This window comes from Neovison vison, chromosome 7 (genome assembly GCF_020171115.1).
Source record: "Neovison vison isolate M4711 chromosome 7, ASM_NN_V1, whole genome shotgun sequence".
NCBI classification, from domain to species: Eukaryota; Metazoa; Chordata; class Mammalia; order Carnivora; family Mustelidae; genus Neogale; species Neogale vison.
Window position 1 is genome coordinate 9616568 of NC_058097.1, and position 21045 is coordinate 9637612.

The 21045-nt window shown below is 47.5% G+C and overlaps 1 protein-coding gene across 2 annotated transcripts; it reads right to left on the minus strand.

The window, feature by feature from the left end:
• Nucleotides 1–2061: 2061 nt before the first annotated feature.
• NUDT7 (nudix hydrolase 7) lies at nucleotides 2062–12104 on the minus strand. Of its 2 annotated transcripts, none has more exons than XM_044255686.1 (4): nucleotides 12003–12104; nucleotides 9720–9760; nucleotides 7440–7598; nucleotides 2062–2726 (listed from the first exon to the last, which is right to left on the minus strand). In XM_044255686.1, exons 1-4 carry the CDS (start codon nucleotides 12097–12099, stop codon nucleotides 2358–2360), a joined length of 666 nt encoding a protein of 221 aa, XP_044111621.1. In that variant the 5' UTR covers nucleotides 12100–12104; the 3' UTR covers nucleotides 2062–2357. The 2 variants fall into 2 exon arrangements, with proteins under 2 accessions (XP_044111621.1, XP_044111620.1); XM_044255685.1 differs by having other exon boundaries at nucleotides 9720–9873; nucleotides 12003–12103.
• Nucleotides 12105–21045: the final 8941 nt, after the last annotated feature.

The window sequence follows — 21045 nt, forward strand, 5'->3', positions numbered from 1 at the left end:
GAATTTAGGGACTGGAGACAGTCAATGTTTTGGAACGTTCGCCTAGCCCACTTTCTTCAGAAATGCTCCTCCTCACACCCCGATGACTCTCAGGACTCGGAGTTGAGGGCGTTTGTGGTCCCAACCCCCACCCTTGACCATGTCCACAAGTTACAGGATCCTGCCCGGTGACCCAAGCTAGGCTAAATGGAGCTTCCTCCAGGGACCAGGAGACTGACACACTGAGCTGCATGCCTGTATCAGTCAGCCCAGATGTTGGTTCTTGCCCCAGTAATGGCAGGACGCAAAAGGGAAGGTTTACAACTTCTTGCTTTTGAGGTAACTAGCTGGGGCGCTCCTTCCCCCACTGCTATGCTTCTTGAAGCTGATTTGTTCAGTGGTTTTGCAGATTCCCTGAGATCTTTGCCCTGCCAGTAACCTTTCATTTGAGCCGGATTTGCTAGATTTCTGTTCTTTTTAACCGAAGGATGTTTAACTAGAACCCTGAACATAGATGTCCTAAAATACAGGAAATACACTGAAAAAGAAAAAAAAAGGGGCAAGGGGAGGCAATACCTCCATTGCTAAATACTTAGCCCCCTGAATTGGGTGTCATTCTGATTGTAGACTTGGGCTAGGCCAACACCTCTTAGAAACCAGGCTGATCTGAGGAGTTCAAAAAAACAAACAGTTCGGGAAGGCGGCTTTCTGCACTGCCAGAGGGGTCAACAACCTACCAGGCAATTACACTGCTGTCAGATTGTAAATACACATTTGCAAATGCCTCTATAATTGCTCGGAAACAGTTTAGGCCTATTCATGCAGGGCCGGTTACTGAATGTTAATGGAGACGCTTACCCAACATCTGCTTTCAAGGTTGGAGCCAGATTTGTGCCATTTCCCTGTGTATGGGTATAAAGCAGCCCATCGGTCATTTTCCTCTGCCAGCACTCAGGAAAGAAAAACTCTGAAGCCATGGGCAGTTGCCAGGCTGATCGATGTTTGGTGTGGCCATCACATTTTCAACTAGACCAGGATCTTCCTAAAACAGGTTCGGCTTTCTGAAACTCTTGTAGCAGTCGGTAAGATAGGATAATTGCTGTCACGGACTTAAGGTTATGTTGCTTTATGTACTCGTCTCCCTGACCTCATGCAGGATGGTTAACAGTACAGTTAAATGAAGAAATTCCTACTGACTTGAAGGCACGAGGTACGGAAAGACCCACGTAAGAAGCAGTGGGTCTCCAGGGATGCAGTGCAGAATGTCTGTCTTTCTGACTTTTTGTCTGGGTCTTGTGCTCGAAACCAGTGTTTTTCATCCTCTGAAGACAGAGAACATTATCTTTCCCAACTAGTGGGCATATGGGTCTCTGAAATTCCTTCAGTTCAGTTGCTCTGGATGACGACTGCTAAACCCATCAACACCCATGGGCATCTTGTACATGTCACAGAACCCATGTGTGAAAGGTCACATTATCCCAAGTTCGAACTGCTGGCAAGACTTCAAGTTTGGGTGAACATCCATCGAGCCCATTTCAAGTGTTATGGTATATTAGGGTAATAGCTCTGCTCTAACAAAATGACCCCAAATAACAGTGGCAGAAACGACAGAATTTTATTCTTCTCTCACATAACAGGCCCAAGTGAACAGCACATAGGGTGACAGGTTGCTTTACTCTAAAGAGGCATTTAGAGATCCAAACTCCCACCCTCTTTGGGTTCTGCCATCCCCCCAGGCATTGTCCTCATTTGCATGGTCAAGGATAGGCCGCTCGTAAATCTATGTTGAAGCTTCTCGAAAGGGTCCAAGGAAGCTGGCTAATCTCTCCAAATTGGAGAAGATGCAGGGCCAACTTTCAATCACATCCCATTGGCCCAGATAAAGTTCCAGAGCTTATGTTTAACTGTAAGGGATCCTGGGTAATGCCGTTTCTCCTGGGGAGAGAGAAGCTTTGCTTTGACTCTACTGCCAGGGAGGAAAATGTGGATAGCTTCTGATGGCTGGCCAGAAGTTTCCAGTCATGTGGAACAACAGACAGAAAGGTGTTACCTCCCATGAATAAAATAAATGCCACATGGTCATATGTTCAACACATATTTATTAAGTGCCTACTATGTGCCAGATACATGTGTAGAAAAGAAATATTAACATACTGTGTTGTGAAATTATGCAACACCATGAACACATTTTCCCACTTTTGCAAAACCTTTCGCTCTCTTAGATATTACAGGGCAAGTGGGAAAAAGGCAAGGTTTTGCCCCTTCGTGTCGCAGGAGAAATTGTTCACCTGTCAGTTTCCAGCAGCCCGCGTTATTGTTGTTCTTAGGGATAAGCACACACAAACTCCTCTCAGGTATTCGGATGGTGGTCTCCTAAGTCATAACTTACTTGGAGCATGCTGCTTTAGTTTCAGGAAGATCTCTTCAGAGGATGAAATTAGATCATTGAGATTAAACTCCATTTCAAAGATGGGTTTTTCCCCCAAAATAATCAAGGCAAGGAACAGGGCAAATTTTGCAGTTATCCCGTTGATTTGGTAAGTGACACCATCTTCAGGGTTTGTGTACTCAAAGCAATGAATAAGAATGTGATGACCACAGCGTGTCAGGTAGTTCTGGTGGTAGAGGTGTGGATGCAGGAAATAGTCCAGAGGCACCAGGAACACACTCTTAACTTCGTCGGGATTAGGCTGGGCCTGGAAGTGCTGGTCTAGAAATCCTACAACTGGGGTTATCAGTGTATCGCTCTAAAAGCAGAAAACAAAATACACAAATTAAGAAAACAGTCCAAAGCAGTCAGTGATACAAGGTGGGGAGGGAAGGAAGAAGAATTTGCTCCCTGTGAAATGGGGGTAGTCTCACCCCTCCTGAGGCAGTATCTGTGAGATGACTCTGGAAGTGTATTTTTGTGAACATACTGGTATGTTGGAAGAGCAATCTGGCAAGTTATAAAAATGTGGTCCCTTTGACCTAGCAATTGCATTTGTATAAATTTATCGGTATGATAAATTCCTACCAGTGAGAAAAAATACAAGACCAAAGCATTTCTTTAAAGAATTTATTTATTTCTCTGACAGAGAGAGCGTGAGCACACAAGCAGGGGGAGCAGCAGAGGGAGAGGGAGAAGCAGGCTGTCCTCTAAGCAGGGAGCCCAACACGGGACCCTGGGATCATGACCTGAGCCCGAAAGACACACGCTTAACTGAGCTACCCAGGTGCCCCTGCACTGAAGCATTATTTGCAACAGCCCCAAAGTCTAAAGTTAGCATTCCTCCACTGATGGACATTCAGGATAGGTCAATTAATAGTGTAGCTGTATAATGGGATACTCTGCAGCCCTCAAAATGAACGTGAGACACCTTTCCCTGTCAGTACAGACAAGGATGTAACACCTTGTCAATAGAATAGTGACATATTAACTGTGGCATACACCCAATTATGGGAAATTGCATTTATAATTATATATGAACTATTTTACATAACAGATGTTTATAAGGGGGGGGTGGGGATTTCTATTTATAACCACAATTGCTTGCAAACGAATGCAGGGTGTTATTAAGTGAAAGACCTGCTGGGAATCTCCAGGGGGAGGCCTGGGGTTTAGTGTAGGAGCTGCATAATAGTAAGATAAAAGCTGCATAAGCTTGAAGTGGAAAGGCAGAAGAATCTGGAATTCTGGAGGGGGGCGGGCATACAGAGAGAAAGGGGCAGGGAAAAGCCAGGGCCATACCTTGAGGCTGGGACAGGAGAGCAGGATGAACAGGTCTGTGTTAAATTCTCAGGGGAGTGACAGCTGAAGCATGTTTAAGAACAGTGATCACTCAGACCATTAACTGAATTAATGGTGAAAGTCAATGTCCAGACCAGGGGTGGAAGACGGGAGCATAGACTTCAGCCATCCTTTGGGTGGGAAATCTGGGGTCCTAAGTGGCCCCAGGGCAGAAGCGGCATTCCACCAATGGCCATCACTACCTGGCCCTGGGCGAATGCTCAGCCTCTTGGGCCACAGGGCTCCCCAGAAGCGGTCTCTGGAAGATGGGGAACACTCGGATGCAAGTGATTTCTTAAGGACGTGCTCTCAGGACAAAGCAGGAGGTCGGGAGGGAGGCAGGTGAGGGCCCTGCAGGGCATCTGGGGTAAAGTACACCACAGAGCTGGGCTGTCATGCCCCTTAGCACAGCCACTGGTGGAGGACTGTCTGGCCAAGTGCGTGAAGCCCTCCAGGCTCCCTGTGAGCAGGGAAGGGTGGAAAGCTGCAGGTGTGAGTTTTCAGAAACATAATTAAGAATATGAAAGGGACATTCTGGACAGAACGTGCAGTGTTGGTTCCGCATGCAGTTTGTGGCTGCTGTCACCATGAAGTGACCACAGCCTCTGGGGCGCTGGTCTAGGACCCAGCACCCTCTCCCTGCTTCTGCACGACAGCATGACCCTGAAGGAGCTTTAACAGTAGAAATCAGAGACCTGTGCAACCTGCTCAAGGTCAGGGCCAGCTACTACTTGGCAGAAGCCGGGATTCACACTCTAGAGCACAGTGCTTACGGGCTCTGAAGACACAAACATCGCCACATTTCAAAGAGATGACACACCAGCCTCGCACATGGCTTACATGCTGCTGTGGAGAGCTCTCAGCTGAGGGCTTCCCAAGGGCTGAGCTAGGAGCACAAATTCATCCTCACTCTATGGGCCAAACTGCTAGGCACGGGTGTGGACAAGCAACTCTGCGTGGCCAGTGCTGGCTCTTGGCCTCACCTGTCAGAGTCTGAGGAAGTAACTGGTGGGGGAAAAAAATCAAAGCCACAAAGGGAGAGAATGGTTTGAGACTGAATGTTTCAGAAGGGACGTCAGGCACGTTTAGCATGGTTCAAGTTTAGAGATGTCAGAGAGGCTTTAGAAATCTGCGGATGAAAAGCATGTCTGGACACACTGTTCCCAAAATACAGGTGTCTGTCTTGGAAGGAAAAAAGATGCGGAGTGCATGGCAGACATTGTGGGACCAAGGAAAGACCGAATTTCAGCCACTTGCTCAGTTGGGATCCCGTGGAGACTGGCTGCTGCTGCGGCCCCAGAGACGAGGCACACTTCAGGGTCCCTGGAAGAGGCCACATGCTTTTAGCAATATTCCCAGGAAAGGACACACCACTGAAAGGCACCGATATGTTTACAGGAATCGAAGCTTCAGAGAGGGCCAAGTGAATAAGAATGAATAAAAACGTATCAGCCACATACAGAGAAGGAGGAGACCAGTCTCCTGAGGCCGTTGCAAAGAGCGGTAAGTACATGTACGGCAAAGGGACGCCGGGGGTGGGCTTGGAGGCCCACTGCCCGCTAACCTGCAGGGCTAGCACAGGTGACAAACAGCCAGCAGCCCCTCCTCAAGCTCTGACGCCCAAAAACCTCTACGGACATCGCCATTTTCCCCAGGGGACAAAATCAGCACGAATTAAAAACCACTGGATTAGGTTCTGCCTTTAAGTAGTCTAATCAATTACACTTTTGTAATTTTTTCTTGCACTAGATTTTTTAGTACATTTTGCACTACATTTAAAAGATCTGCAAGATCCGAAGAACAAACCCACCCTCGCCAGCACTTCCAAACACAGGATACCACTCTTGAAAGCCTTTGTTCATTCTAACTCTCTGGCATTATCATATCAAGAGGAGGTCATTTTAGAAAGCTCCGGCTTCAGGAGCCTCTGGCCCACCGAGATCTGAAGACCAGACATTCTCCTGTGGAGACTATTGTATTCTGCCCCTCACAGGCAGGACTCAGTAGCTCCCGGGTGCTGTGGAAATGGAGTTACTCTCACCGTGGGAACTTTCTACCATGAGGGTTCAATTTGTTGACAGAGTTTTAAAATAAATCCTCCCAAACAGGCCAGGGGATTTGCAGAAGCTGAGCAGAGGGGTTCCCATTAGAAAACATAGTTGCCTCGGAAGTGACTGATACGTTTCTTGGCCTAATCCCACGTTTTCTCCTCTCATTTAGGAAGCATTTATTTGAGAGGCCATTAGTTTCTCCCAAACGAAATCTCCCTTGAGTGGTGACCTTTCTGTTTTGAAAACGGACCTATTAAGATGGATGGCTCAGCATCACCGACCATGACAACACTGTGCCCCCGAGACTGGGAGGCAAATGGAACATCAAGGATGGTGAGACCCACTGGTTTTCTAATTGTTATGCATCAGTGGGACTCTCCTCTGGAAATGAAAATGTACCTGAAAGTCCAATGTATAAAACATACAGTTTATCCCTACTTCCAATATGTGATTAGAGCACTGCCCTCTGTGGTGTTATTCCCCCAAATTCAAAACCCTAGCGTGACCATGAGGAAAACATCAAATAAATCCAAATGGAGAGGCATTCTACAATATACGTGACCAGAGCACCTCAGAAGTATTAAGGTCATGAGAATAAGGAAAGTTTAAGAAACTGTCACAGACCAGAGACTAAGGAGATGTGACAACCAAATACAATATGGTATCTTTGATGGGATCCAGGGCAGAAAGGAAGACATTAGTAGAAAAATTAGTAAAAGGCAAATCAAGTGTGGAGTTGAGCTAATAGCAGTGTACTAACATTGGTTTCTTAGTTGTGACAAGTAGACACCAGTGGTGGGAGATGTTAATGATAGGAAGAAATGGGTTTGGGTATATGAGAAGTCTCCGTAGAATCTTTGCAACTTTTCTGTAACCTATTCAAATATTGCAAGTTTATATTAAAAATTTTAAACCAATAAAATAATGCTGTTATCCAAGCACAAATTGACAACATTTACTCTTTCTAAAGTCAATTAATGCAAGTCATAAGCTCATGTGAAATAAGATCTGGATGTCATATCAGCCCCAGAATTCATTTTGTTGCTTTCATGGTTTGTTTATTTGTTTGTTTTTCATGTATACTATCAAGGAAATCCTGATTCATAGCAAAATGTAGTTACAAACAGTAATAGTTCTTAGATAGCTTGCCTAGTGATCTCAGGGTACTGCTCAATTAACGTGATATGGAGAAGCTTGATTCCAAAATATGTATAAAAATGAGTACTCAGGACAAAAGTAAGACACTGGTGGCCTCCAAGAGGCTAAAATTTGGAACACAGCATGCTCAAGTGTGTGATATTTTTTTCAAATGAGTTCTCAAAAGAAATGTATATTGGCAAAAAACAAATGTCAACTGAATCTTAAAGAATTCTGAAGCATCTACGGGGCTCTACAGAATCCAGTTTGAAAACCACTGATGGAGTTCAGTCCTTTCATTTCTGGATGGGGTAAGAGGGGCCCAGACAGGCAAAGGGGCTTGCTCAAGGCCACTCAGCTCACAAGGAGCAAAACCCACCTAAGAGCGAGGCTCTTGAGTTCGTGGACAGCACTGTCTTGCTTGGCCACACGTGGAGTGCTAATGATCACGGGTCCACTGGGGGGCCATGAGAGCGGAAGCCAGCCAGGTCCACTCCACTTACGTCAAGCAGGTACGGCACCAGGCAGCAGACGGTCTCCACTTGATGAGGATGTAGCCCTACTTCCTCCTGGGCTTCCCGGAGCGCCGTGGCCACGTCATCCACATCTGTGGGTTCAGACTTGCCTCCAGGGAAGCACACTTCTCCAGGTGACCTTCGTAGCTGGGTATCAAAAAAGAACAGAGCTTCCATTTGGGATTCCAGTGCTGGTACCACGCCCTTGTTCAGTAAGTAGTTACTGAACTTCAATTTTGTGCCACACACCACTCCCACCCTGGTGGTAATAAGAGGCGGGGAGTAAGACCACCCCCCCCAACTTTTTACTTGAATTCTTTTAAAAGAGGACTTTTGAGAACTTCCTTCACTTGTAATTTTTCTCCACTTGCCCCTCAAAGATACCATATGCACAAAAACAGATCTACGCTGATGGGAGGGAAAGGCCAAAAGAAAGTAGAATAAAAAGGGCAATGTTATCAGTAGACAGCCTTGACTGAGGGTTTACCCTGCTCTGACATGCTGCTTCACAAGTTTTTGCACTGAGTCCTCAGAACAGGGCCACATGCTGGTATTTTTTTTAAAGTTTTGTTTTTTTTTTTTAGTTGAGGTGAAATTTACATAATCTAAAATGAACCATTTTATTTATTTTTTAGAGAGGGAGAGAGAAAGTGAGTGGGGATGGGGGTTGGGGGGCAGAGGGAGAAGGAGACTATGAAGCTGACTCTGCTGAGTGTGGAGCCCAGTGTGGGCTCAATGTCAGGACCATGCGATCACCCAGGCTAACTTGGCTCTAGGTTCCAGAGCTGGTGGGAGAGCCCACAATGAAGCAGGAGAGAGTGAGGACAGGTGCCCCTTCCCCATTTACTGGGAGGAAACTCATGAACCCTACTTGTATGACTTCAGGGAGAGGTTAGCTCCAGCAACGCCTGGGAAGGAATTTCTTTAGATAGGTGTTGAGAATTAAATACCTTTTTTTTGTTTTTAATGTGATCTTTGCACACCAGAGTTTATGGTCTAAGATGATTCTCACATAATGCATGGGTGAAAAAGTAACCAGAGATCCATTTCGGTCTTGCCTCAGTTGTCTACATTATTGTTTGTCTGATAGTTCGAAAAATAACACTGACGCCCTTCTCCGCTCTTTGGCAGAGCTGAGAACAGACCAGGTCCCCTGGTTTCCTGTTAGGTTATCTCTTGTTGGAACCTAGATTTTCTTACCTCCTGTGTTTATGTGACAGTTGCCTGAACCAGACCCAGAAGAACCCAAACCCACAAAACTTCAGCTGATTCCCTGGCTTTCTTTTTCCCCCTCACGGGATACTGTTCACTGATGTTCTGCTTTGAAAGCCATACTCTTATGGCCCATTTTCATTTTTGTACTTGGATAACTCTGAAGTTACTGGTTCCCCAGCTTTTCCTCAGAAGCCCCTCAACAGCAAAGGAGAATGACTATATCCAGGGGTGTACCCAAGGGAACTCCATTCCCAGCCCAACATTTCTTTAAAAGTAGAATGGTTTCTCTGAAAACCTCAGGCCTTGTCTGCTAATGGCAATAGTGAGGGCAGTTGAAACTGACCAGAATCCTTGCCAAGTGCTGGGGTGGGTTTAGGTGCTTTCCATTTGTTTCCCTGGGAAATCCTCTCAGTAGCCCTACAAAGCAAGCAGGAGTATTCTGTCCTCCCTCTGCAAGTAAAGAGACCATAGCACAGAGAAGTAACTAGGACAAAGTCACAGAACAGGCGAGGAGAGAGCCTGCATTCAAACACGGACAGCCAGCTTCGGTGCCCAGGCTGTTCATTTCTGTGCTCTAGAATTTCCACATTGTACCAGGGGTGGGAGGCTTAAAGAGTGGCTGTTGGCAGTGGCACTGTACCCCTCACTCCTGCCATCAGGGACATCTGGGGAAATCTGTGGTTGTCACAAAGGGGTGTGGGTGTCTGTATTATTGCCCCTAGTGCCTATAGCCCATGGATGATCTTAAACATTGCACAATGCACAGAATAGCTCCCTCGGCAAAGAGTCACCCAGCCCAAAGGCCAGTAGCACCAAGATTAAAAAACCCTGGTCTAAAAGTATTTCAAATTACTTGCTAGCTAAATTATTTATCTTTCTAAAACTTCTCCCCAAAAACGCCATGTTACCCTGTGGCTTCTTGGGCCCCTGAACACAATCTTGAAAGTTCACTTGAGAATCCACGGCCCCAAAATGCGTGCAAGTGGCAAATAATTTTTGTGAGGTTTTCAAATGTTCTGGAACTTGAATGGCAGGAGCCTTTTGGTCACCTACCTTCTCTGACCGGAGGGTGAACAACAGTTGGAGTTTTCCTTCTTTGGCCAACAATGGTAAAAGGACAGAATATTTGTTAGACGACAAGTGAGAATATTTGGTTCCAACATCATGCTTTTTTAAGCGGGCCTTAGCATCATCTATCAAACTTTTTCTAAAATGGAAACAAACCAAACATTTTAGTAACCAGAGTTAGGATAAAAAGCTCCTCGTCCTGCCTATGTTTCTGTTTCACTGTGTGTCTTGGAGCTTACCATTTCTGACTCTCACTATTTTTTTAATAGCACAGCAGAAATGATAAACCCAAATCACATGACTGTTGGCAAGATAAAGTGAGCAAAAAAGTACTAAGAAGACAGTTCAGTACACAAGGGCACTTTGAAACTTAAGTAGAAATTATGGTAAAATACTCTCTCAGTGATGCAAGAGTTCAATGTTGAATTCGTAAGTATATTCAAGTAAGACAGGTTTGGTAAACAAGCTTAAACAAGTTTGGTAAACTGTAAGCTTAGACAAATGTCAGGTAAAAGACTTTTTCTTAACCTGGCCCTTATGTCTTCAACTGCCTTATAACAGTGGTTCCCAAACTTTAGTGGCAACAGATTCGCCCAGAGGGCTAGGCCCACCCCAAAACTGTGGCTCAGTAAGTTTGGGGTGGGGCCTGGAAGTTAGCATCAAACTCCCAAGCAATGGTGATGCTGATGTTGTGAACCAGGGGAACCCACTTTGAAAACCATTACTGATAATGTGCAAGTATCTGGATTCATAATAAGCACATTGGGTGCCCTGAATACATGACGGTGAATGTGTTGGTCCTTTTGACTGGTATATTTTGTTGCTGGTTTGTGTAGTAGTTTAAATAGAGTTCCCCCAAAATTCATGTCACCCAGAAGACTCAGAATGTGACTGTATTTGGAAATAGTATCTCCGCAGATGTAGTTATGGATCTTGAGATGAAATCATCCTGGGCTCTAAATGCAGTGATTGGCATCCTTGTAAAAGGAGAGAAAACACACACACACACACACACACACACACACGGGGAAGAAGGCAACGTGAAGACATGGGCAGAGACAGGAGTGATGTTACCCCAAGCTCAGCAACATCAACATCCATCAGAAACTGCCAACGGGCAGGAAGGGTCAGACATCCAGCCTCAGAACTATGGAAGAATAAATTTCTGTTGTTTTAATCCATCACATCTGTGCTACATTGTTAGGGCAGCCCTAGAAACTAACAGTTCCGTTTTCATTTTTCTGGGGGAAAGGCAGTCTTGCATCATGAGCGAAATCAGAAATTTAAGTCAGGCAGAACTGGTTCTCAGATGCTTAGGAATAACCTCTCCGAGCCTTGCTTTCCTCATCTGTGACACGCTTGGAGCTATTTGTGAGCGTGTGATGACACTGTTCACATACTGTGACTGGCACTCCGCCAGGACCCGGCGAACGGTAACCACTGCATCAATGGCATTAGATGGCATTAGATGGGCAGTGGTTTGCGGGAGGTGTCTGCTACCCTGTGCCTCTGTCTGTGTGGCGGGTTGCTCCTTTAAAGTGGCTGGGTGACAGCAGTGGATTTCAAAAAACGACCAAACATCTAAAAAGAAGCACAGCATGCTGGCACTGGAGCGGATGCCGGGGTGCATCCCATGCGCACCGGCCTGCGTCCAGAAAACCGGCCTGCCAGTTTGCTCCGGGCCGACTGAGTGTGACTTTTAAGAGGCCCCAGGAGGGACCAGCAGTAGCAAAAGTCTGCAAAAACGTGCCTGTCCATATTTGGGGCTGGTCCTTGGAAAAGCCACCAGGAAAACACGATAGCAGCAGCCACCCGGTTCTGAGCACGCGCGCATCCAGCGCACTTGGCACGCTTTTCTCCTTCTGGCGTCAATACAGCCCCGCGAGGCGAGGACTCGATCCTGGCCAGGCGCGGAGAGGGTAGCAACTGAGAGGCCCAGGGTCACCTCTGCAAGTGGCCACCGGCCGCCTGGCGCAGGCTTGTGGTTTCTGGGGGTCAAACTCCAGACAAGCTCTGGGCTGAAGAGGGAAGGCAGTTGGGCAGGGGGCACGGCCTGCCCGCGGGGAAGGGGCGCGAACTATGAGGCTGGGTGTGAGCCCGTGGGGCCAAAGCTCGGCCGCCCCGGGCCGGTGAGCAGCCAAGTAGGCTAAGCGCCCGGAGCGCAGGCTCTGCAGGTACGCAGGTGGGCTCGGCAAGAACAGACCCCGGCACCGCGGTCAAGGCTGGGCCAAGCCCTGCTCGGAGCGCCAAGGGTGGAGGAGGCTTTACCTGGGCCGCTCCGCGGATGCACGGATTCGTGACATCTTCTAGGAGAAAGTTTGTTTCCGGACGGAGACGCCTCAGAAGCCCTCAGCTGGGCGGGCATGCGCAGAGCAGCCGCGGCCTTGGGCTAGGGGAGAGGCGGGGCCTAGGAGGCGGGGGTTGAGGCGGGGCCTAGGAGGCGGGGGTTGAGGCGGGGCCTACGGCCTTAAGGGAGGGGCGGGGCGGAGGGTGGGGCGGGGCGGAGGGTGGGGCTTAGGTCGGGGCGGTTTGGGGTTGCCCAAAGCGGTCTCTGCTCGGCAGCTTAATCTTCCTCGGAAGGAGAAGCTAATAAGGAGTTCAAAGGCTGATCGTTGTAAAACGAGGGAAGGGGAAAAAACGCACAAATGCAGTGCCGGTGGTTTGAGAGGATTCTGATACCCGCATTCACTGTCGCTAGGAGGTTAAGTTGGTTCAACTTTTCTGAGCAGCAGTTCACCGAGCGCCTACTATGTGCTAGCATGATGGGGATCCCACAGCGAGCCGAAAGACCGGTGGCGCCTACAGACAAGTGGGAGAGAGACAGAGGGAGGTGGATCAAACCGTTGCATAGATAAAGCAGAGATCTTTAATCCTCGAAGAGCATATGAGGGAGAAACGCTGGTGAACCCGGTCAGAGAGGGCTTATCAGAGAAGGTAGAAATGGGGCCTGGAAATCAGCTGTGCACCAGGTGTGGTAACTCGGAGTGGAGCGAGAGCATCAATTACCTGGGCGCTGTTAAAAATGTACATTCTGGGGACCCCCCCCCCAGAGCTGCTGGGTCAGAAACTGGGGGTAAGCCTCAGCAGTCTGGGCTGTAAGGGGAGCGTGATCATCAGAGAGCTACTGCAAGGTATGTGGGGAAAGTAAGTAAGAGAAAGAGGCAAGGGAGAGGCTTCCAGGAAGAGAACAAGTCTGTGCAAAGACCCCAGAAGTGGCTAGGAAAGAGTGAATGGGAGGAAGCCTGGTTTGAGCTGACACTTGTAAGACACCAGACTTCAGGGAATTAAAGCCAGGCTGACTTCTCCATCAGGCAGAGGCACAGGAGGTATGACGCCCGGGGCCCACAGGAAATTTGGGGTCTCACAAAAATGTTTCAATTTATATTCTTTTAAAATCAGAAGGAGAGGGGCACCTGCATGGCTCATAAGCGTCTGCTTTGGGCTCAGGTCCTGGGATGGAGGACCTAGTCGGTCTCCCTGCTCAGCGGGGAATCTGCTTCTCCCTCTCCTTCTGCCCCTGCCCACCTCCTGCCCCCTCTCAAATAAATAAATGAATAATCTTTAAAAGCAGCAGAAGAAAATGAGTATAATGATAAGCAATATGAAATAATGAATGCAACCTGGGTTATATCCTTCCTTATACCAGTAGAGTCATAAAATATAATTGTTTTGTTTCATTTTATGGAGGAAGAGGTCCTCAAAAACAAAATTTCCCAGAGCCCCGTGAAAGTCACAGGGTGGTCTTTGATCGTGGGACGGTGGAGCCGCAGTTCCTAAGATCTTGAAACCCATTCAGCTCAGCTCAGATGTTCTACTGGCCAGTCCTTGCCGAGGCTGGAAGAACCCAAACTGAAAACTTGATGGCATCCAGTTGACAATGTTGATGGCACTTTCACCCACCTTGGTGACTTAATCTGAGCAACCACACGATGTAGAGTTATTTCCATAGAGCCATTACCACCCTCACTTTCCAGATTAGGCAATACAAACATGTCTTATATAACGTCACATGGCTATGGTTCAAGGTTCGCTGGTTCTGACCTTTGCGTTCTTTTATTTTGACACCACTTCCCAGAGGCAACTGACCTGTGAATTTGTGGCTCTGGTTGTGAGTGAGGAGGTAAATTAAACCTCATGCCATATCCACTGTGTAGCAGCTGTGGGCTAGCCATGTCTAACATGGCACCCCGTGACCTCTAAGGCCTCCCGGTCTATGGGGGGGTGATAATAAACATGAGCCTCAGCTCTCATAATTCAATGTGTTCTCAGCTCTGAGAAGGGATGCGAGTGTGGTTCAGAAGATTAAGGTGAGAGCTGAAAATCATTGTGTGAGGCTTTTCTTTGCTCTTCTTTTTAGATCTCCTTTGATTGAATCTTCATTTTGTTGGTGAGCAAAATGAGGCTCAGAATGGCTGAGTGTCTGGCTCATGTTCAGACAGAAGCTGGCTTTTGACCCCACCCGCTGAGCTGTGGCTGGCGCTGTAGTGGGGTCCCAGAGATAGGTGGGATTTCAAGAGCCCAAGGTGGGAAGCCGACATTCTGGGCAGAGGGAACCGTGGAAGCCAAGCTTGGGTGAAGAGTCTGTTCCGAGCGGAAGGCAGGGCAGCAGAGCTGGAACAAGAAGGGATGCTCTGCAGAGTAGAGCTCCGGGAAGAGAGATCAAGGCTTTGGAAGTCAAAGCAAAATGGAAGTTGAACTTCTTCTTGAAGAGAAAGGAGTATCAGAGCAGGGGTTTCCAGAAAATCTCTGTGGAAGCTGGGTGGGGAAGGACTGAAAGTGGGGAGAGGCCAGAGGCGATCAGAGGGGTCTCCCAAAAGTCTGGGCCCAAGGAGCAGAAAAAGAAGCTTTAAACTTTCGGGAAAATTCACACACTCCCCAGATCAGAAAGTCAGAGTGTGGCAGGGGTTTGGGTCGCTTTAATGCATAACGCAGCATCCCAAGATGCTCTGCTGTATGCCAAGGCTATACGTACAGCATCTTCTTTCAAGATCAGAAATTCTGCTGTAAAAATACTTTTGCAAGACTGGAAGCCACAGCACAGGGAACATCGCAAGGTGAAATGCATCATAATAAGATTATATATGTATGGTGTGTGTCTGTCTCTGCACCTACAAAACAACACAGGCTTCAAGGTTAATCGGCAGCAGGTTTTAGGGCAAAGGTCTTGTCTCTGTAGTGTTTGCACACAGATTTGTTGGCAGTGACATAGTTCTGGAAAATGTACTGAAGAGAGGCAAAGCTGTGACAAGGTCCAGGCCAGCCTGCAAAGCTCATACCTCCCTGGTGCAGTTCCATCAGAGAAGCACATCCCAGGTGTGGGGGTTGGGGGGGGGGGCTTATCTGCAGTCCACCCACCTGGAAGCTTTATTTGAGAAGTACCTCATGGCCAGCAGGGGTGGCACAGAGATAAGAAAATACCAATCAGCCTTCAGGAGCAAAGGATGTCTGAGGAAAAGACCTACAACAAACAATTAGCTTTAATGCCAGATAAGTGCTTTAATCCAGAAAAAGGGCTAAATGCTCTGGGGAGTGAGGAGCAGCACCGAACAATGAATTCTGCCTGGACGTAGGCAGTGGGGTCTAGGTAGGCTGTGGAGAGCCGGTAAGATCCTAGGGAACACTTAGCACTGGAGTATTATTTTTCTAGGCAATCTGAGTTTCCTCTTCTCCTTCTTCAGTTTGCAGGAAGATCCCCAAATTCTTGGAAGCAGACACTCCCCCCTGCCAGCTCCCAGGCCCATCCTCCATCAACTCTCCCCCACCCCCATGTCAGACTGAGTTAAGGAGCCACAGCCTTCCCCCCTTTTGGGAGAGGGAGTTGAAGGGGTTCTTTGAGGACTAGGTTTATTTATTTTTTTAAAAGATTTTATTAATTTATTTGACAGAGATCACAAATAGGCAGAGAGACAGGCAGAGAGGGGGGGAGCGAAGCAGGCTCCTCACTGAGCAGAGAGCCCAATGCGGGGCTTGATCCCAGGACCCTGAGATCATGACCTGAGCTGAAGGCAGAGCCTTTAACCCACTGAGCCATCCAGGTGCAAGGACTAGGTTTAAAGAGGAACTTCTCTAAGGGCCAGGGGTCCTCAGCATCAGAATCATCTGGGGGCCAGGATGCTGCACGGACAGCTCAGTGTCCCAAACCCCACCCCACAGGAACTTATCTCAGGGTAAAACTCACCTTGGAACATGCATTTCTGAGCAAGCTGCTAGGTAATTCTGCCATGAAACCTGAGAACACTGGCTTAAGGTTTCCCAAAGGAGGCGTTTGACATTGAGAATCAAAGCCACCTCCTTCCAGCACTTGCTAATATAGCAGCCTCAGAAGTAAGGACAGAGGGTGGTCCTGCTTGCCAGCAACTATAATTCTTGGTACCATTGGAACACTCTTCCTTTCTGGTCTTGGGTGTTGACAGTTGAGACAGATGTGTCTCAGGAGAGGCTCCAGGGAAGCTGAGTGGATCATTTAGTAGACAGTAGGCTGGGCTGGACGGATTCCTACATGATGCGGCCCTTGACGTTTTTTCTTTTTTTTTTTTTTAAGGCCTGTTGGTTCAGTACATTCTCGGGTCAAGTGCCCATTCTTGGCTAGGCAGGGAGCTGGATGTTAGAGATACGGAGACACACAGAAATTGGTCTTTGCTCTGGAGGGTTTGGTGTCAGATACGGCAGTGAGTAGTTTTGGTGTGTGCAAGAATCTCCTGCAGCTGATTAAACATGGAGGTTCTGGGGTTGTGACCTCAGGGATACTGACTCAGGTGGGGCCTGAGCATCCCCATTTGTGTCCTGACCTTTGGGTAATTGTGGTATAAGTGTATGCTTCGAAGTGGGGAGAAATGGAACTTGAATCTTAAAATAAAACAGTAAAATAAAATAAAAGTGGAAATCAACCCAGCCCAGGAAGTCTGGGTAGGCATTTGAGCCACAAAATCAGTTACCTGAGAAAGCCCTTGATTTTTGGCAGCAGGTGTAGAGTAGGAATTAAAGGTTAAGTAGGGATTACAGGGAAATGCTATTAGTACTGCCCTAGATTACAAAAACATAAATTGCTGAGAATTTATTTCCAAGCACTGCAAATGTGATTTTTCAAAGTAATTCATGGTGTTTTCATCCACATTTAATTTTCATTGTGTTACAATAAAACTGATACACGCTTGCATATTAAAATGGGTTAAAGTTCTACGTTTCCATGAGCCAGGCTGGCAAAAAAAAACAAAAACAAAAACAAAAACAAAAACAAAAACAAAAAAAAAACCCACAACAAAAACGAAAACTGTTGGGCATGCATCATTCATTTGTTTTATACCATTGCTGGTTCTCATTTCTATGCCCCTTTAGAAATGAGATAAAGATTAGTTATGTTTGATTCCTTTACTGTCATGTAATCTTTGTGTAATGGAACCCTCAAGTAGGTTTAATTACCAGTAGCAACTGTGCTGGGAAATTTGTAATCTGAATGAAGGCTCCGTCTCAGACGCAGGGAATGGCGTGACCGTGCTGCACAAGGAGGAGCAGTCTGGTCCCAATTAGCTTGCGAATTAGTTGTGAAATTGGCTTGAGATTTTTCCAGCGCGTGCGGGAAGCTCTGTCTGTGGAGGGACCACAGACTCTGCTCCACTGGGAATTCACCCTCCGTGTCCTCACCACTCCACCCTGGCTCAAGTCTCTTGCCTTTACAAGTGTGTGTGGTGCGGGGGAGGCAGAAACGCAGGTCCCTCCCCAAATCCAGATGCCACCACTCAGCCGTCTTGATGCCTTATCCAACCCATTCTTGACAGCGCAAGAGAAACCATACTATCTGCACTCTGCTCTCGGGAACGATACCCTCCCTGGCAGGCAGCCTCTCCTGGTGTAACTGGTATACACACTGGTGGGTGGGCAGACAGACAGACGGACAAGCCCTTTGAAAAGATGCCGCCAATTCATTGCTTGAGGTCTTTGCTTGAGGTCTTTGGTAGAAGCCAGAAAAGGACACAGGCTGTTTTGGACCAATTTCAAGGGTCTGGTAGTGGAGGGTTATGCTTCTAGTGGCGCTGTCCGGTGGAACTTTCTGCAGTGAGGGAAATAATCTTGGTGTTCTCCAATGCAGTGGCCGCCAACCAGATGTGCGTGAGTCCTTGGTGTGCCTGAAGAACCAAAGTATTTTTTAAAAATATTTTATTTATTTATTTGAGAGAAAGAGAGAGCGCGCGTGAGAGGGGAGAAAGTCAGAGGGAGAAGCAGACTCCCCGTGGAGCTGGGAGCCCGATTCGGAACTCCATCCTGGTACTCCAGGATTATGACCTGAGCCGAAGGCAGTGGCCCAACCAGCTGAGCCACCCAGGCGCCCAAGAACTAAAATATTTTTTTTTGAAGAATTTATTTATCTATTTGACAGAGAGAGAGAGAGAGAGAGATCACAAGTAGACAGAGAGGCAGGCAGAGAGAGAGAGGGGGAAGCAGGCTCCCTGCTGAGCAGAGAGCCCGATGCGGGGCTCGATCCCAGAACCCTGGGATCATGACCTGGGCTGAAGGCAGAGGCTTAACCCACTGAGCTACCCAGGTGCCTCTTATTTTTTTTTTTTTTAAAGAATTTATTTATCTATTTGACAGAGAGAGAGATCTCAAGTAGGCAGAGAGGCAGGTAGAGAGACAGGAGGGGGAATAAAATATTTTAAATTGTATTTACTTTCAGGTAATTTGAATAGCCACGTGTGTCTAGTGGCCAGCAGTTAGCACAGTCTGAGGGTCATAGTTTCTGAGTTTCCAGCCATCTTGCAACCTTCTTGGAAATATCAGCTCGAGTACATAATGTTTAGTTAAACACATGCTTTGGGGAAAATTATTAGAAGTTTCTTCCTGGGGTATTTTTGGGGGGCTGGAGCCCAGAAGCAGGCATCCTTATTAACTCTTTTCTTCCACAACAACAACAAATGTGAGCTCACATTCCCCCCAGCGGACACCACCGCTCCTGTCCTTGCTCCTATCACATCAGTGAGGATTTGCTTCAGGCCTCTAGATTTACCCAAGACAAAAAGCTGTTAGCAATGAAAGTGCTTATTTGTTGCTGCCTTCTTCTCCATGGCGTGAGCTGTGTGGTCATGTGTCATACCTGTCGTTAAATCAGGTTTCATACCTGTCGTTAAAGACAGGTTCGTTCGTTCTGGGGGGCCCTAGGTGGTTCAGTTGCTTAAGCATCTGCCATTAGCTCAGGTAGTGATCCCAGGGTCAGCAGGGAGCCTGCTTCCCCCTCTCCCTCTCCCTCTGCCCCTCCCCACCCATGTTCCTTCTCTCTCTCAGTCTCAAATAAATGAGTAAAATCTTTGAAAAAAAAATTTGATGTTTTAGAAGGGGAAATATGGTATTTACCATAGTGGGATCCAAGCAAACATAGACCCGTCAAGTGCTCTGTGGGAGAGCGCCACGGTCAGATAAGTTTGGGAAAAGCTGTATTCGACCCTCCTCTTGCAGATTTATGATCTGTATTAACATGGCAAAGTTTCCAAAAAGTACAGCTGTAAAGAAGTCTCCTTTCTTTTGCTTTTCTCTGAAGTGTTTGGCCTCAGAGTTCTTTTTGCCCCCATAATAGCCGCTAGCACTGATTCGAACTAGTGCTTCGCTGAAGGCAGGCTGGGCGGTACAACATCAACTTGATGAGCAGGGGTGTAGGGGAGGCATGGATTATTTCCTCCTGGGGATAAAGGAGATCTTCATGGGGAATCCTGATCTGCTGCCCCCAATACTGCCTAAAACACCCCCATTCCTTTTTCCCTTAACCTACTTTATTTCTCTTCAAAGCACTCATCACTGGATGATATGTTCATTCTGCATGATTCCCTGCCTCTCCCCACTAAAACCTTAGCTCCGGGAGACAGGAAGCAATGCGTCTTCTCCCCACCACTGTCGCTGCAGGACCCAGATAGCAATACATAGTTTTTGGCTAAATGTGGAAATGAAGAAAACATTTCAACTGGGCTTTGAAGGAAGGGAGAATTTTATTTTTATGGTTTTTATTTATTTATTTATTTATTTGAGAAAGACCGAGAGAGAGAGCAAGCGGGGGCCAGAGGCAGAGGGAGAAGCAGACTCTGCAGGGAGCAGAGACCACAATGCGGGGCTCAATCCCAGGACCCCGAGACCACAACCTGAGCCAAAGGCAGACATTCAACTGACTGGGCCACCCAGGCGCCCCAGGACAGGAGGATTTTGATGGGCTTTGGTGATGGAGACAATCACTCTAGGAGGAAGGAGACACAGAGAATAAAGCTCTTGGAGGGTTGTGGAGAAGCTGGCTTTCTTCAAAGACAAGGTGGGCAGCCAGTGGCGAGAGAAAGCCTGCAAGGATCCAGAGGCCAGCCGGTGGGGGGGGGGGGTGCTGGCGGAGACGGGAGGGGAGGAGGGCCACCTTGCTGTATAGGAACAGCCCCTAAGAGGGGTGAGATGTGGGGGTCACCCTTCTGTCCCCAGAGGGTGCTGGGTTCTCTCCCGGGGACAAGACGCTGTGGACAGTGGGCCACCCCCATCTTCTCGCACACAACATGCCCAGTGATACACATACATATATGATGTATGCATGCAATTTGTTTTTATAAATTTTTACAAGACTGCATTCATAATGAACTTGTTTCGCTTTATCTACACGGAAGCAAAATGCATAGCATAAAACATGCACAACCAGAGGTTCGCAAAGGATGCCATCCTTATGAACACGTCTCAGTGGGACACTCACGGAGGAGGTGAGTCATCTTTCTGGGAAAAGGCATCTGCTGTCGGGCTCGATTTCCTTTCTGCCTTGTCATTCAGAATACAGATGTGCTCTAGAGGAAGGGATAAAAAGCAGAACATGTTTCTTTTAACGTTGTTTGTCTTTCTTCAGACTTAAAGGCAACATTTTGTTCCCCAGATAGGTGCCGGGCAGCTAAGTAGGCTCGTTTGTATAGCCTCGTGGGCAATGAGATGTTTGCAGTGGCCACACCATGCCCCAAACTCTGACCTCGTGTTGAGATTAAAATGTATGTCAGTTTAGTAGAGGTAAAAAGGTACCCCTGGCAACAACCTCCTACATCGTGGCGGCCCCGGGATGGCTCATTCCCGTTTCCCTCATGCCATGACAATGTTTTATACGCTTTCTATATCAAAAATCGTCATCAGTGACAGCCGCTTATTCTTGAGGGCCCATGTGTGAGGCATTGTGGGAATGCGTGTTCCTTGCTTTACGTGGATGGGTTTAATTAATTCTTATAACCACCCTCCAAGGTAGAGACCTCTCTTTGCTTTTGTAGAGAAACATCCTGAGACCGAACAGATAAACAGGTGAGCAGCAGGGAGCGGGACA

Bases quoted from the DNA above. Each gene is read 5' to 3' on its own strand.
- NUDT7 (XM_044255685.1), bottom strand. From the start codon at position 12,037: ATGTCACGAATCCGTGCATCCGCGGAGCGGCCCAG. The intron at 7,599-9,719 runs GTAGGTGACCAA...TTTGATACCCAG, and splicing joins TCACCCTCCGGTCAGAGAAG to CTACGAAGGTCACCTGGAGA. The intron at 2,727-7,439 runs GTAAGTGGAGTG...TTCTGCTTTTAG, and splicing joins TGGTGCCGTACCTGCTTGAC to AGCGATACACTGATAACCCC.